The sequence below is a fragment of the Acipenser ruthenus genome, chromosome 4, assembly GCF_902713425.1.
Source record: "Acipenser ruthenus chromosome 4, fAciRut3.2 maternal haplotype, whole genome shotgun sequence".
Lineage (NCBI taxonomy): Eukaryota > Metazoa > Chordata > Actinopteri > Acipenseriformes > Acipenseridae > Acipenser > Acipenser ruthenus.
Genome location: NC_081192.1, coordinates 96,519,168 through 96,536,299, shown reverse-complemented (window position 1 = coordinate 96,536,299; position 17,132 = coordinate 96,519,168). Strand labels below are relative to the sequence as shown.

The 17,132-nt window shown below is 37.9% G+C and overlaps 1 protein-coding gene across 3 annotated transcripts in view; it reads right to left on the bottom strand.

Moving 5' to 3' along the window:
• Positions 1 to 12,214: 12,214 nt before the first annotated feature.
• The window catches only part of cnbd1 (cyclic nucleotide binding domain containing 1), a 70,289-nt gene continuing 65,371 nt past the window's right edge, over positions 12,215 to 17,132 (bottom strand). For 2 of the 3 annotated variants that reach the window (XM_033998889.3, XM_033998890.3), the window contains exon 12: positions 12,215 to 14,383. In XM_033998889.3, coding sequence (XP_033854780.2) covers positions 14,258 to 14,383 — 126 coding nt within the window. In that variant the 3' untranslated portion in view covers positions 12,215 to 14,257. The remainder of the gene's footprint in view (positions 14,384 to 17,132) is intronic. The other variant, XM_033998888.3, reaches the window with a different exon arrangement.

Genomic DNA, 17,132 nt, shown 5'->3' with positions numbered 1-17,132 from the left:
TGTATTTTTTGTCTACGTGGCAGAATATCATGATGTCTCAGCCAAACGTATAGAGGAAGTGACATTATAAAAGGCTGGCCCGAAATTAAGCTGACAGCTGCATGCATAAGAAAGGAAAAGTCCTCACAGAACAAAATTGTCCACCACTCAATTTATCATTAAGAAATTTAGCTGCAAGATAACTGTGTAGCTGCCACTGTAAAAGAAAGATCAGTCCTCAATGCTGTATCTGATCAGTAATTGCTGAGTGTGGTAATTGGTCTGCAGGAGTCTCCATAGGCAGACACCATTGGTGCTTTCTTCATTTGATAAAATGAAGATTTATGGCTCAGAAAGAAAAGTAGATCAACTTCCTTTGGTTTGATTTCCTGTTGTCGTATCTGCTTATCTACCAGACCAGCCATCTCCTTTTTTCCTGTATCCAAGCAGGATTTCTATGATTACGTAACAAATACAGCAGTCACATTTTCTAAAGAGAAACATAATAATTGTGTATTTAAATAACTTAACCCATGCCCCATTTTGTTTGGATTCTCTTCAATACACTGAAAGGCCCATATTTGTACTAGAACTGAAAGTATAGACCCTGAAGTTATGTGAATTTAAACAACTTTTTTTTAAAAGTCATTTTTAAACTCTATATCTCAGTGTTGACTTTTACAAGGATTCTCCTGCATGGCAAGCCTCATCAGTCTTCACAGATATTGATATAACCGGGCTCTGTTTTGAGTATTATTGCAACAGATTTCAGGGATGAAAAATGCTATGCAGCAGAATATTTATATATTATCAAGAACAGGAGTTTTTTATATGAGTATACTGTAATTACATTCCAGTCGTCAGCTACTGTGTTTAAATATAATTCTCGCAAGCATCTGTTTAGAGAAAAAATTGTTAAATGTGTTGTTTTATGGGATGAAGTTCTGGACTTCTTGCTGGCCAGTCCTTAATCTCTATAGTCTGCTCAAGATAAGCTATAACAATCCTGGCAGTATTACAATGTGCATTAGCTTGTACCATTATCTCTGTGACTGCTCCAGCTTAATAGGTGTTTTTGGCGGTTCTCAATCATTTTATATAATTCTACCTCATAATAGAATGAAAATACTGCCAGGGTTTGGGGTTTGCCCATGATAGATAAATAGACTTATCATCAATGTAATTCATAAGACTATGTTGCATAATGTATGGTTCTACTTGAAAAGAATGAACCACTAACCTCCTCAGCACTGTCTGATTAAATCTCAACCAAACCATGTAAATTTACTACCCCTACAGTCATTGTATTGTCTCTTGAATCCCATTTCTTGTTTTCTGTAGCCAGGTTTAATCTCCAAATTAGAATGGCCGATTGTAAACTCCCAACAGAAATCCACAATCTGAAGCACTCTGTCAGATCTATCAGAGAATGCTAAGAGAGTGCAACAGCGAGTTTACAAAGGAGGCTGTGTGGTCCAGTGGTTAAAGAAAAGGGCTTGTAACCAGGTGGTCCCTGGTTCAAATCCCACCTCAACCACTGACTCATTGTGTGACCCTGAGCAAGTCACTTAACATCCTTGTGCTCCATCTTTCAGGTGAGATGTAGTTGTAAGTGACTCTGCAGCTGATGCATAGTTCACACACCCTAGTCTCTATAAGTCGCCTTGGATAAAGGTGTCTGCTAAATAAACAAATAATATATATATATAAACTCACCCTTAAAGAATAAGAAACATATATCAATAAAAATATAGCATTATACGTTCCCATGTGTCGCTACAACTGTTTAAATAATGTACCTGTAATTTTTCCTTTTCATTGTTAACATCCTGACAATGTTTTACACTTATAACTTTAAAGTCTGTTTCAAAGATTTTTTTCCAAATGTCTCTAGTGCACTGATAGTGTAAGGATTATTGCCCACATTGTCAAACAGGTAACAGCAATAACAATCCATAATGTGGTAGGGAACAGAAAAGCTCATTTATCGCTCTTCCTGCAGTGATTTAGAGGACAGATCTCAAATCCCAGTGCACTAGAGCGGACATTTTGAAAAGAGCTTTGAAACAGACTTAAAAGTTATAAGTGTAAAACGCTGTCAGGATGTTAATAATGAAAAGGAAAAATTACAAGTACATTATTTAAACAGTTGTAGCAACATGTGGGGACATATAACACTATATTTTTCGGAACCCTGCTACTTACTCTTTAAGATCTTTTGTAATTCCCTTAATCTCTAGTTTATATAGTCTGAACCATTAAGAACGAGAAATACAGTTCTGATGATTAAAATAATGCACTGCCTGATGTTATCAATATTTGAGATGTGATTTTAGTCACTTCTCATTCTGAGTTGGCCTTTTTTTGGTATTCATTTTTTTCAATGAAATGCGAATGAAATGTGGTTAGCAAAAGGGTTCCAAGACTTGCAATTAGAGCATGAGCTTCTGTAACTAAAGGTTACAAGCTATTTGATTGGAATTTAAGGAACCCAATTAACTATTTTTCTACAGTAACTGCTCAAGAGAGTCTGATATGTGAAAATGGAAGATATTTTTGGTTCTTAAGCTAGTGTGTGATGACAGGAAAATTGTGAATAAGTTCAATAGAGAGGGAGCGATTTGAAACCAGCTAGCACGTCGAGTTAAAGAGTGTAAGCTTTCTTTGTTTGCTAGCTGAACCACTTGCTTTAAAGCAGAACCTGATCAAGCAAAATCTGATGAGGCCATGTCAGGAACACAGATCAATTGTGGGCTGGTAGATTGCTTAAAGAACATTTTGTCTGAGGGATTTTCAGTGGTATTGAAACTGTTTGTAGGATCAATCATTTATTTTAACGCATTGCACAGTTGTTTCTTTTTTGGAAAATGGGATTGACATACAAAAGAAGATGTAATAATACATATAAAAAAAGCCTGTGTACATCTGATCTTTTGATATGGCATTGATATATATATATATATATATATATATATATATATATATATATATATATATATATATATATATATATATATAAACATTATTTGGGTAGTCATGAGGCACAATGGTTTAGAATACTAATAAGGCAGTTTCTTCCAAGGAATTAGACACAAAGGGGTCTATTCATAAAGGGTTAACACCTGTCGAAATGAGAAAACAGGAGTACATGATCAAATTTCGTTCATAGCCCCCAATTTTATGGCAGTTGTTATTCATAAGAGCTAATTGAGATGTGTCGTTAAGCCCCAGCGATTTTCGTCTATGAAGGCATGTTTTAAATGAATTGAGATAAAGCTTACCTCATTAACATAACGTTTTCATCGGTCCTGAGCATCAACCTGCTATTCATAAGAGTGAACAACAGCAAAATGCTGTCAACAACTTGAAGTTATTGAACACTGGGTGCGGTGGAGTCTAAACTAACGACAACATCAAAATGACATTGTCAAAAAAGTGATCTGACCGTATTTAACAAATCCCCACCAATAAATACATAAAAAAATAAAAAAAATAATAAAAAACCAGACAGAAATTGTTACAGCTTTTTTTTTTTTTTTTATTAAACTGTGTTCATATAAAAGTTGATGCCCTCGTAATTAACACTGCATATTTTTTTTAGTAATAATTGAAATAATTGATTTACAAGTGTTTTTCATTTAATTGCGTATGTCCTGCAAAGCAAAGGAACATTAACAATTATTATGGTAATTTAAATAACCTGAACATGATCACATCCTACAGTATATAAATCACATATCATACAGGCACGCTGTTAATAACACGATGGGTACTGCATCCTACAGTATATAAATCACATATCATACAGGCATGCTGTTAATAACACGATGGGTACTGCATCCTACAGTATATAAATCACGTATCAAACAGTCATGGGGGGCTGAGAAATAGTCTTCGCAGAATAGTGAAAGCCTGTTCCAGTCTTGAATTAATAATGCACACATTTTGATGTCCTTCCTGGATTCCGCGTATATGCTTTTCTGAGCTACCTGGCTTGATGCTGTAGAAAAGGAGCGAGGAGACATGAAATGAAGGTTCTACCCTGTGGGATGATGCGCAATTGCGTCATTGAAATGGCCCAGTAAGGATAGCAGGTCCCATTTTTTCTGATAGAAATTAGGGATCCAAGGTTACTGAGTGTAAGTTTTATGAACCCACATCATAAAAGGTCAATTGCATACACACTTTTCTTTTTTTTTATTTAATAGAAGTCAAGGACCTTGAAAAAGGAATATCAAATCATAAATAGCAGTCTTGTAACTATGGCTCCTGACAATATTGTTAGTCTACCTTAAAACCTAATGTTCTGGTTTCTTATATGTTTGTTCTGGGTGTGAAGTTTCTCAAAGCGTAGATTGCAATGATACATTATGAAACTATCTTTAGTTCAGTAGCAGTGAAAACTTGAAGTGTACAGGATGGGAAAGTCCAGTACAAATAGCAGTGTGAAGACTGTTTCCAAAAAAAATACTTAACAGAAACAACAACTCAGCCATTTCTTTTATTACTTGCAAGCAGTCTTAAATTAGAACTGTACTTGAAAATATTCTCTTTCAGAAAAATACATTAAAATGAGCTGGAAAAATAGCTTTGAGAATCTAGCCCTTAATGTTGCAAAAATATCAAAAGTAGAAGCCATATGTGGTCGCTGAACTTGATTTCGAACTACAGGTACTTGCTGTGGACCATTGCGTGCAGCTGATGCCAGATTGTAAGTGGGAATGTTAGCTGTGGAGTCCGGAAGCGCTGAACCGAGACGGCGGCCTGACAGGAGTGGGGAATACTGGGCTTGAAGTAATAGAGATTGCAGCATTGGAAGTGACCTGTTTGTCCACCTGTTTGAGCCTACAGAGCTGGAACTGCTGCTCCAGAAGTGGGAGCTGGAGTCGTCAAAAGAAGCCCAGCAGTCTCCTGCACCAGAGGAGCTGGTGCTGAGTCAAGGGCGGGAGGAGGAGGAGTCCTTCCCGAAGCCAGAGGAAGCGGAGCCGTGGCTGTCTCTGGAGCCACCGGCTGCAATCAAGGGAGAGGAGGTGCTGTCTCCCGAGCCAAAGGAGGTTAAGAGCGCACCTCCACCACAGCTCCAGCCCCCTGCCCCTGAAGCTTGTCCGGCGCTGGTCAGTGCAGTCCCTTGCTCCTTGCTCCTGGACACCCTGCCGGTCTGCCTAGACCTCCCTGCGCTAGACCTGGAGCCCAGGAGTCTGTACCATCGGCCACAGCTCTGCCCCTGGTTCCTTACTCCGCTCTCCCTGAGCACCCAGATGTTGCTGGGCTGCTGCCAGATGTCGCTGGTGCTCCCCCTGTTCACTGCTTTGCTCCCCCTGGGTGATCGGACATCGCTGTGCCGGTCCCCAGGTGAAGACCTCTGCCTGCTGCTGCATCCTCCTGTTCCCCAGCCGTCGCTTCAGTCGCCCCTGTCATTCCGGTGGGGTCCTGTGTCGCCGGTTCGTGGTCCCTCCCTGGAAGCGCCAGAGGGACCGACCCACCCTCAAGCCCGCCCGTGGAAGAGGGCGAAGATTAAAGAAATCGGACTTAAGGGTGGGTGGTCTTTTAAGGGTGGGGGGAAGTGGCCTTGGAATGGCCGATCAGTGTTGCACACTTGAGGGGGAGGATGTGTAACACAGCAAGGAGGGGGGTTAATGTCCTCCCTGCATAAAATATGTGCATATGCACCTTTTGGTTAATTGTGTAATTATTTTGTTAATTGTTTTATTAGTAATTATCCCCTGCACCTGGTGATCATTGTAAATTAGAGCCAGGTGCAGGGTATATAAAGGAAGCAGCCAGTCTGTTCAGGGTTGCTGGTGTGTTTAGAAGCCCGCTTGACAGTGTGCTCAAGCGTACAAAGAAAAGGTAGTGTAAAAATCTTTTTGTTTTTGTGTTAAACCTGTGTGGTTTGGTGTGTTTGTTTGGCAGGTAAACGGTTTAGCCGTCCTACGAGCTAGTCAGGGACCTGCCTGTATAGTCAGTGCTCCAACAAGGAGCTAGGTGTTTATTTCTGTTTGTGTTTTATTTGTTTATTAAAAACAGCTCAAACGCGCTTAAAACTCAATTTCCTGTGTCCTGGGTCTGCTTTTAAAGGGGCAAACGAATGACCGTGAGTGCCGGACGGTTACAATATATATTCTACACTCAAAGTCATTGTCTGGAAGAATAAAAAAAACAACCTTCTCAATTGTTTTACCTGCAGCATCTCAGAAGCAACTTGTCTGTGTCAGGCGTGTTCATTCAACGTGAAGTGCAAAAATGACTTCCCAGATACACTTTTATGACAATTGGATGAGCAGATCTCAAGATAAATGTGTGACATATGGAAGTACATCCCTGTCAACATGATTTATTTCAAGTTTGTGTTGCATGTTTAAAGCAAACCAGTGAACCACACAGTGATGAAGGTATGAGAGCCAGTAACACTGAAAGCAACAATAAAGCACTGTTTCCACCTAACACAGAAAGTCTTCCACTGATCTCCCCATGAACATAATATCAATAACATTATGCAGAAAGTAATGATCAAAGTTCTGTTTTCAAATGTTTTTAATAAGCAGTATCCTAAGCAACCCTGTAGAGCTTGGGAATAGTGTACTGCCGTTGTCTAAATCGATACTTTAGCTTTGGGTTTATGAGCTAATCTACAAAAAGTGCTTTTACTGCCTTTAGAATTTCTGAAAAGCACAGGCTGGGAAACACTCAGTAGTATTAATTAATTAGATAGCTGCATACTAAATTAAAATACTTTCAATAGTGAATCTAGTAAATGCTTAGATTGCAGCTACCATGGTTTGTTTAGTGTGTCCTGATAAGATACAGTGCATGTATATCTCTTTTCCTCAGCACCAGAAAGGCTGGGTTCACTTTACATGCAGTGAAATGTATTAGAATCTTGGTACACAATAGTAACGGTAATAATTTAAGTAGACTGTTAGAATGCAGTACCAATAAAGTACCAAGGATATGTAAGATAGCGTTGTTGCTTTTTCCTTTTCTTAGTAACAAGAATTGATGAGCCCTAATCAATAATCCAACAGTCTCACCAGGCATATGCAGGACCTATTGCACACGTAGGATCTACTGCAGATGTTGTGTGTGGTATTATATTATTGTCAGCTAAATGAAATGGATTGCTTGTTCTAGTTTCACAGGGATACATGTGAATTAAGGGTGACTTGCCCAAACTGCACTGGAGTGAGTTTATGTTATGTGTGGATATATCATTTTCATTTAAAAACAATACAGAAACCCAATGTATTTTGCAGGCACGTTCTTGTGTTGAAGTACAGAAGATTTTAGAGGTGTACAGTTCACACAGTACTGTACTCTATGGGAGGGGTAGTGGAGAAACTGACTAGCTGTTCATTTGAGGTAATGTTGCCTTTTTTCTTCTTGGTAACAAGAATTGACAAGTCCTGCTGTTCATCCCTGATTTAACTGAATACGAATATATTTAGCTGTGATTTAATTTAAAACACGTTAGGAGTCTCAACAAAATACCAGAAAGACAGTTGATTTTACTATAGCTTAACTGACAGCTTAGTAAACTTATATGTAAAAGGCATCTGTTCTGGACTTGAATGTTAATAACTGTTCATGATCACACCCATTCCTATACACAAAATGTTATTCAAAGTAAGGCATTTTTCTTGTATGGTATTGTAAGTAGTTAACAACTGACCTGTTGGCTCATTGAGGACATATAGAAAATGCTATAAATTATCTTGTGATCTCGACATTTCTATATTTATTATATTAATCGTCAATAAAAAATGAAGTATATATGCATATATATATATATATATATATATATATATATATATATATATATATATATATATATATATATATATATATATATATAGTAATTAATCAATATAATTAATCAAAACAAGTAACCAATCTATTACAATGTTCTATATTCAGAAAGGTCATGGGTCTCTAGTGGCTCAACTAGTAGAAGCCCTGCCAATCGGTTACAATCCCTGTCATTGCAAGTTGCCAATCTTGGCTGGGGACCCACAGAGAGTGCTGCTTTGGAGTTTGCATTGTCGCTTGGTTAAGGACAGTAGTCGGCTGGGGCTAGTTCATCTCAATGTGGTTCAGCAAGCACTAATGCCAGGCGGGGCCCTTCCCATCATTGTTCAGTAGCTTGATGAAATCTGTTGCTTTGGGTCGGTGGATGATGGGCTTGACATTGGTAATGTTGGTTGCTTTTTGTTCTTCTGCCCTCACGAACGGTAAGTGGCCTGTGACGACTATTAAATAAGGGATTTCAAATTGATAGTTAATATAAAATGATTTCATTGGCTATTTAAAGGTTTTTCAGTTTGATAGACGAAATAGTTTTATATTCACTTAACTGTTCTAGAATATTTCCGGCATCAGAATATTCACAAATAAATACATCAAAGACCAGTGTGTATATATATACAGACCCTTACAGCTCATTGAAGTAATGCTTCATTCCTCCTGAAAAGTGATGAAATTAAAAGCTATTTTATCATGTATACTTGCATGCCTTTGGTATGTCATAGAATAAAGCAAAGAAGCTGTGAAAAGAGATGAATTATTGCTTATTCTACAAAGATATTCTAAAATGGCCTGGACACATTTGTTGGTACCCCTTAGAAAAGATAATAAATAATTGGATAATAGTGATATTTCAAACTAATGAGTTCCTTTAATTAGTATCACACATGTCTCCAATCTTGTAATCAGTCATTCAGCCTATTTAAATGGAGAAAAGTAGTCACTGTGCTGTTTGGTATCATTGTGTGCACCACACTGAACATGGACCAGAGAAAGCAAAGGAGAGAGTTGTCTGAGGAGATCAGAAAGAAAATAATAGACAAGCATGGTAAAGGTAAAGTCTACAAGACCATCTCCAAGCAGCTTGATGTTCCTGTGACAACAGTTACAAATATTATTAAGAAGTTTAAGGTCCATGGAACCAACCTCCTGTAGCCAACCTCCCTGGGCGCGGCCGCAAGAGGAAAATCGACCCCAGATTGAACAGAAGGATAGTGCGAATGGTAGAAAAAGAACCAAGGATAACTGCCAAAGAGATACAAGCAGAACTCCAAGGTGAAGGTACGTCAGTTTCTGATCGCACCATGTGTCGCTTTTTGAGCGAAAGTGGGCTCCATGGAAGAAGACCCAGGAGGACTCCACTTTTGAAAGAAAAACATAAAAAAAGCCAGACTGCAATTTGCTAAAATGCATATTGACAAGCCACAATCCTTCTGGGAGAATGTCCTTTGGACAGATGAGTCAAAACTGGAGCTTTTTGGCAAGTCACATCAGCTCTATGTTCACAGTTGAAAAAATGAAGCTTTCAAAGAAAAGAACACCATACCTACAGTGAAACATGGAGGAGGCTCAGTTATGTTTTGGGGCTGCTTTGCTGTGCCTGGCACAGGGTGCCTTGAATCTGTGCAGGGCACAATGAAATCTCAAGACTATCAAGGCATTCTGGAGCGAAACGTACTGCCCAGTCGCAGGTCATGGGTCCTCCAACAGGATAATGACCCAAATCACACAGCTAAAAGCACCCAAGAATGGATAAGAACAAAACATTGGACTATTCTGAAGTGGCCTTCTATGAGTCCTGATCTGAATCCTATCGAACATCTATGGAAAGAGCTGAAACTTTCAGTCTGGAGAAGGCACCCATCAAACCTGAGACAGCTGGAGCAGTTTGCTCAGGAAGAGTGGGCCAAACTACCTGTTAACAGGTGCAGAAGTCTCATTGAGAGCTACAGAAAACGTTTGATTGCAGTGATTGCCTCTAAAGGTTGTGCAACAAAATATTAGGTTAGCGGTCCCATCATTTTTGTCCATGCCATTTTCATTTGTTTTCTTATTTACAATATTATGTTGGATAAAAAATCAAAAGCAAAGTCTGATTTCTATTAAACATGGAATAAACAATGGTGGATGCCAATTACTTTTGTCAGTTTCAAGTTATTTCAGAGAAAATTGTGCATTCTTCGTTTTTTGTGGAGGGGTACCAACAAATTTGAGCATGTCTGTATATATATATATATATATATATATATATATACACACACACACTACCGGTCAAAAGTTTTAGAACACCCCCATTTTTCAAGTTTTTATTGAAATTTAAGCAGTTCAAGTCCAGTGAATAACTTGAAATGGTACAAAGGTAAGCGGTAAACTGCCAGAAGTTAAAAAAAAAAAGGTTTAGGTTACCAAAAACTGAAAAATAATGTACATTTCAGAGTTATACAAAAAGGCCTTTTTCAGGGAACAAGTAATGGGTTAACAACTTACAGCTGTTCTGCAGCAATGGAAGTAAATTAAGCCTTGAAAGTTGATGCTAACAATTCCTACAGGTGTCCCAACTTTTGTTGATTACTTACAAACCCTCTGTCTGTATAAAAGCAGTGTTGGAACAGACTGTGTTACTACACCCTCTTAAGCATTATTTGGACAGTATTGTACTGCAGGTAGTAGTATATTGCTCTCATAATGGCGAGAAAAAGGCAATTAACAAAGGAAGACAGACAGACCATTATAACCCTTAAAAGTGTAGGTCTTTCCTTTAGAGAAATTGCAAAGAAAGCCAAGGTGTCAGTGAGTACAGTTTCCTACACCATCAAAAGGCACTTGGAAACTGGAGGAAATTCTGACAGGAAGAGGTCTGGCAGACCCAAAGCCACAACAGAATCAGAAGACAAGTTTCTGAGAGTCAACAACTTGCGTGATAGGCAGCTCACAGGACAACAGCTTCAAGCACAGCTTAACACTGGTCAAAGTAAGCAAGTCTCAGTTTCAACTGTGAAGAGAAGACTTCGAGCTGCAGGTCTGACAGGTCGAGTGGCAGTAAGAAAGCCATTGCTAAGAAAAAGCAAAATATTAAGCAAAATAAGAAAAAGAGGCTTGCCTGGGCCATGAAGCACCACCATTGGACTACTGAAGACTGGAAGGTCTTATGGACCGATGAATCAAAATTTGAAATCTTCGGTTCATCACGCAGGGTTTTTGTACGCCGTCGAGTAGGCGAAAGGATGGTTCCTCGGTGTGTGACACCAACTGTCAAACATGGAGGAGGAAGCGTGATGGTCTGGGGCTCTTTTGCTGGATCCAGAGTCAGCGACTTGCACAGAGTGAGTGGCACCCTGAACCAAAACTGCTACCACAGCATTTTGCAGCACCATGCAATACCCTCTGGTATACGCCTAGTTGGTCAGGGGTTCATCCTACAGCAAGATAATGACCCAAAACATACCTCCAGGCTATGTCAGAACTACCTTAGAAGAAAAGAACAAGACGGCAGGCTTCAAATCATGGAATGGCCAGCACAGTCTCCAGACTTAAACCCCATCGAGCTGGTTTGGGATGAAGTGGACAGAAGGGTGAAAGCAAAGCAACCTACAAGTGCAACACATTTGTGGGAACTTCTGCAACAGTGTTGGGAAGAACTTTCCGAACAATATTTGATTTCCATTGTAGAAAGAATGCCACGAGTGTGTTCGGCTGTTATATCTGCAAAAGGTGGCTACTTTGATGAGTCAAAAATTTAGATTAAATTTTGTTAAACAAAATGATTCCATGATTTCTTTTTTATCTCCAATTGTTTATTTGTTCTATGCTTTAATTTCAGAGTACATTGAGACATTAAACTGCGTAAATTTCAATAAAAACTGGAAAAATGGGGGTGTTCTAAAACTTTTGACCGGTAGTGTAAATATATACAGCTCTGGAAAAAATTAAGAGACCATTGCAAAATTATCAGTTTCTCTGGTTTTACTATTTATAGGTATGTGTTTGGGTAAAATGAACATTTTTGTTTTATTATATAAACTACTGACAACATTTCTCCCAAATTCCAAATAAAAATATTGTCATTTAGAGCATTTATTTGCAGAAAATGACAACTGGTCAAAATAACAAAAAAGATGCAGTGTTGTCAGACCTTGAATAATGCAAAGAAAATAAGTTCATATTAATATAAGCATATAACACATAAGCATAACAATAGTGTGCCAATTCAATAAAAAAATAAGGAAAAAATACATACAAAATAACACGTCCTAGAGTACATATCATTTCCCTCACTGAAGATAAGGCTTCACTTTACGATATGTTGTGACTCTTCAACAAGGAGAACAAGAAGACAAAGCACAAGAACATTTTCCACTTTCTTCTGACTCCCTATCTCGCTACCAAAATGTAGTTTTGTATGTTATGTTAGAGCATTGTCCAGAAAAAAAAAAAAAAAATTATGGTGCTGACACAACTGGGATAGCTGTTGTAATACTGGATTTCCCATACAGTTCGGTCCTGTGCAGGTAGTCATGGTAGTTTTCCTCCATCCTTCATTCAAACTTGGCTGGAGTGACAATCGCGACTCTCAAAAATGGGAAGATGAAGCGTAACAGTTACTAAAATTTGAAGGAAATATGTTTCCCTTTTTTCTATAAATAGAAAGGGATGAAATATGGATGCCAGCCGGCCATTTCTATTCGATCTACCTCTCGACCTAATTGGCACACCTTAAATGTAAGTCAAAGACGCGTGTCAGTTTGAAAGTAATTCATTCAGATGTTTTAGAGCTATTGTTACCACAAATAAAACATGCCATTGGACTGCTTATTAAAATGTAATAGATATTTAATGAACTATCAAGTGGTTTTGTAATTGCATATCTAGGTAAAGTATAGAACCCTTCCAGGCCCACAATTCCCAGAGCACCTCAACTAACACAAAGTACCTGCTTCTGAAGAAAGCATCCCTCCCCATTCACATAGACAGGGCCTTTCTGAGATTTATTGTTGTTGTTTTATTTATTTATTTGTTGCCTTTATTAGTGCTTTCATACAAAAGTATCGCAAAGCACTGTACAGTACATTGCAAAAAGCATTTACATTTACACAACACAATACATTTGTATAAATGTCCGCAGGCATGTCACACACACAACTGCTACATATTAAATAGCATATTTAAATAACAGTATACAAAAAAATGATGTTAAAAAGCAGAAATTTAGAAGTTACATTAAAACCCACTAAGATACGAAAGCCATTTTATAAAAGTATGTTTTCAGTTTTTACTTAAAAACTGTTACAGTCCCAGCTTCCCTAATGAAAGAAGGGCAGGCATTCCATAATTTAGGGGCCATGCATGAAAAAGCTCCTCCTCCAGTGTTAATTTTGTTGACCCTAGGAATAACCAGTGATTTGGATGATATGGGGTCAGTAACTCCTGCAAATAACTAGGTATGAATCAATTTAGGGCTTTATAGGTGTACAGCAAAATTTTAAAAGCAATTCTATACTGCACAGGGAGCCAGTGTAAGGCGGCTAAAACAGGGGTAATATGTTCACTTTTCCTTGTTTTAGTCAGAATTCTAGTGGCAGTATTTTGAACGAGCTGTAAGTGAGACACCTCACAACACGTTAAGAACTTTCCACTTAAGAACTGGGATTAAATCAAAAACTAATTTTAGAAAGGCCTCTGAAGGCTTAAGTGATGGTTGATACTGACAAAGCCTTTTACTAAAGTCCTAAAAGTACAAACAAAGAAGAGCAAAATAGGCCTATTCAGGGAATTCAGAAAACATTTCTAATGTAATAACCCAAAGGGTTATTTGCCTGATCTACAAAGGAGTACCACTGGTTGTCAATAAAATGCTGCTAACATTCCTGACAATACTTTTAGTTTAAAAAAGTCCTAGAATGCACATTTGCTTCCAGAGACGATTGAGTTTGTGTAAGGAAAAAGAAAAAGGGCTTGTTTCCTTCGGAAGATAATCAAATAAAAAAATGCTTAAAAACTGCTAAGAGGTTTAATCAATAAAATATTAAAGGGAGCTGGGGAAATGTTGAAAGGGATTACAAAAAAATATCATCTTCAATTGGCTAGCCTTAATAATCGACTCTGATTCAAACATGGGTTCTGTCTTTTATTAAATATACTTAATGTCATGCAAGTATTTGAGGCTTGTTCTTTATTGTGATAAATTGGTTAATTCTAAGTTTAGATTTCCTTCTCGTGCATCATCAGTATGGCATTGAGGAAAGCTAATTGAAAATAATTACGAGTTATTTTTTTTTGCCTTGTATCATGTTTTTGGAGGTCATGGCAAAGGAAACAGCAGACAAGAAGTATAATCTGGCAAGTTCAGTCTGGGGTACAGCTTCAGGAAAAGTGAAGTTTCTTATAAATTGAAACTGGAAATCATGCATGGTGTTCAAGACGCTGAGTTGTAATTAAATGACACCAGGCCCACCATTTTAAGAATTCCCACACTACGATTTTATGCTGTTGAAGACTGAGAGACATTTCCTCCTCTTTGTAATTTTCTTCTACCCCAGGGCCGGACCCATTTTCCACTGCCAGGCCTGACTCCGTTGTAATGCAGGGCCTCCCAGATGATTTTATGCTGATTGGGGTGAAAAAACAGTACTTTAGAAACAAATTGTTCTCTAAAATGGAATTACAATTTTAAACATGTCCAGCTAGTTTTAATAATATTAAACAAAAAACATTTGACACAGAACTAAATTGCCTAAATGTTTTCTTTGTTACTGGCAGCTGGCAGAAAATGACTGATCTATTTAACAGTCTCAGTTTAAAAGACACTGAGAATTAAAAAAAGATTATAAAATTGATAAATATTATCCCACCACAACACATGGTTTATAGAAAGGATTTTACTGCCCTTTTATTTACACAGGTCCCTTACTTACTAAATATATTATTACAGAAAATCATCTCCGCTTTAAAAATATGTAAAAAAATGAATGAGCAAGTGTGATAGAAATCGAATGATTCTTGGTGTTAGATCTCCCTCCTGACCTGCGAGGCAGCTGCATAAAGGGAAAAGAATACCCTGGACTAAATGGCACGACTGTTTTTTTCCCAGGGTTAGGTGGAAGTCAATGACCCAGACGGGAAACTGTGTGGCAGCCGTGGATTGGAGGAGCGGATGCGCTTGTTAACCAAGGGGTCATGGGTGATGTTATAAAAAGGGGACGTAGTGATGTGATCTGTTCCTTTGTGAATGGTTACATTAAATGACCAGAAGGAGAACCTGTGCTGTGAAACGTGAGTGTTTTGTTTGTTTTTGTTTGTTGTTAATAATACTGTTTGTAATTATTTGGATGGGTAACATGATCTGGAGCTGTCGCCAAAGGCCAGTAACATACCCGGATCAACAACACTGCATTTTTGTTTTCACTAAAGAACTGTATTCACCACGAGCACTACAGCATGCACTGTGGACTGGTGTTTGTGTTTCTGTATGTGTTACGTTTGGGTGAACTGAAACGGGACTGTTATTATTTCGGGGCAAACCCGCAGATTATAAATAAGCAATACACGCTGCTGTATTGCTTCATTAACATTGTTATTGTTTACTGCTGTTAGCCATCAGGCATTGGATTATACAATTAAACCTTCATTGCACCTGGATTATCGTTGTTTGTCTGATTATTGATCACCTGCACCTGCACACTGTTAACCACTTTGCCACAGTAAACCATCTCAAAAGCAGAGTAAATACCCTAAATATGGTCCATTTACTACCAATGCTGAATGACTGTGTGGGGCATTAGTTCTCTATTTGAACCCAAAATAGTTTCCTGAGAGGAGACTTCCAAGACTGGTACAATGTAGTGTTTATCTTGGCAGTCCTTAGCCAGAAACCTATAGGGTAAAATGAAGAGAATATTACATACCATGTCATTCCTTATTGGTAGTTAGTGGATCATATTTGGGATACCACCACATCTGTGGGACATACTGCTCATTAAAATGAGTCAATTATTTATTCAGCCAAATGAGCCTAAATAAGATTATCAGGCAACAAACTCCCCATTCCCAGGTGTACTGCTTTCCTAGAAAAAAGAGAACATTTCAGGGTACCATCATACCTGTGAGACACCTTTCTCCTTAAAATATTTAGCATATTTTTAAAGAGAAGACTATCGATTTATATGAGGGACACCAAGCTATTTAGTAAATAAGGGTTCTGAGAGAAGAGAAATGGGCAATGAAATCCTCACCCCCAGCCATTCTGTATCTCATTTGTTGTTTCCATAATTTGTCGGTACTGTATATTTAATCCATGTGAGTTACCTTTTCACTTGATGTGTCACTTGACACACACACACACATGCACACCGTGGATGTTGGTTTGCTGGGTTTACATATACAGTACTTGTTCCTCATCTTGTTCTCAGTGAGTTCTGCATGCTGAAATCCACTGAGTGCTTTAAAACTGCAGTTCACTAAACCATTTTTCTCCCTCTCACTTAATTAGAGGAAGCACTGTTTACATCTAACAGGCCACAACCCCAATATTATAATTCCTTATTATAGCTCATAACCTCTGTGGTTAACTTGTAAAATAAATCCAATATTTTCAATTGGACCACAATATATTTATTAGCTCAAAGAGCCAGCTGTTCACCGATGATCAGTTGCTTATTGGCATGGCACCCCGATATAAGGAAAATAATCACAATCGGCTATCGGCAGTTTGTTATTTTAGCTGATAATGTACACCGATATTCATGCTTGAATTTCTTCCAGCAGAGAATTGAATGTTTAGTTTGGCGCGCTTACTAATGACGTAAGAACACAGAGACAGTCATTTCCCTTGCAGTACTGCGTAGCGTGCGATCAACCAGCAGTAAATATGTCTTAGAAGAGCGGTTTGGAATTTTTACAAAATATCTGAAGACAAAAAAAGGACAGCTGAATTGGTGCTACATTAAATCCAATGATGAACTGGGAGTAGAATATCATTCTGATGTTTTTTTTTTTTAGGTTGAATCCTAAATAACATTGATGGTTTAAGTTATTAATATTATTATTACACAGTGTACTTCAAAATTACATTTTCTAATTTTTGTTGATCTTGCTTAATCTGCATTGGTTGCGGGTGTATTTGGCGGCATTTTGAATCAGAAATTGATTATTGTGCCGTCTTTTGTTAAGTAACAAATTCAAGTTTGACTGAATTTTGTAACCGTAAATGTAATATTTTCATGACATCTCTCCATATAATGTTTCCAGCTTATCATATTGTACTTTACCTTACCAATTATCTGCTTTTCACCTGAAGCCTACATGAGATAAATATCCATCAACTGATAATGAAAAATAAAAAAAACTACCCATCAAAA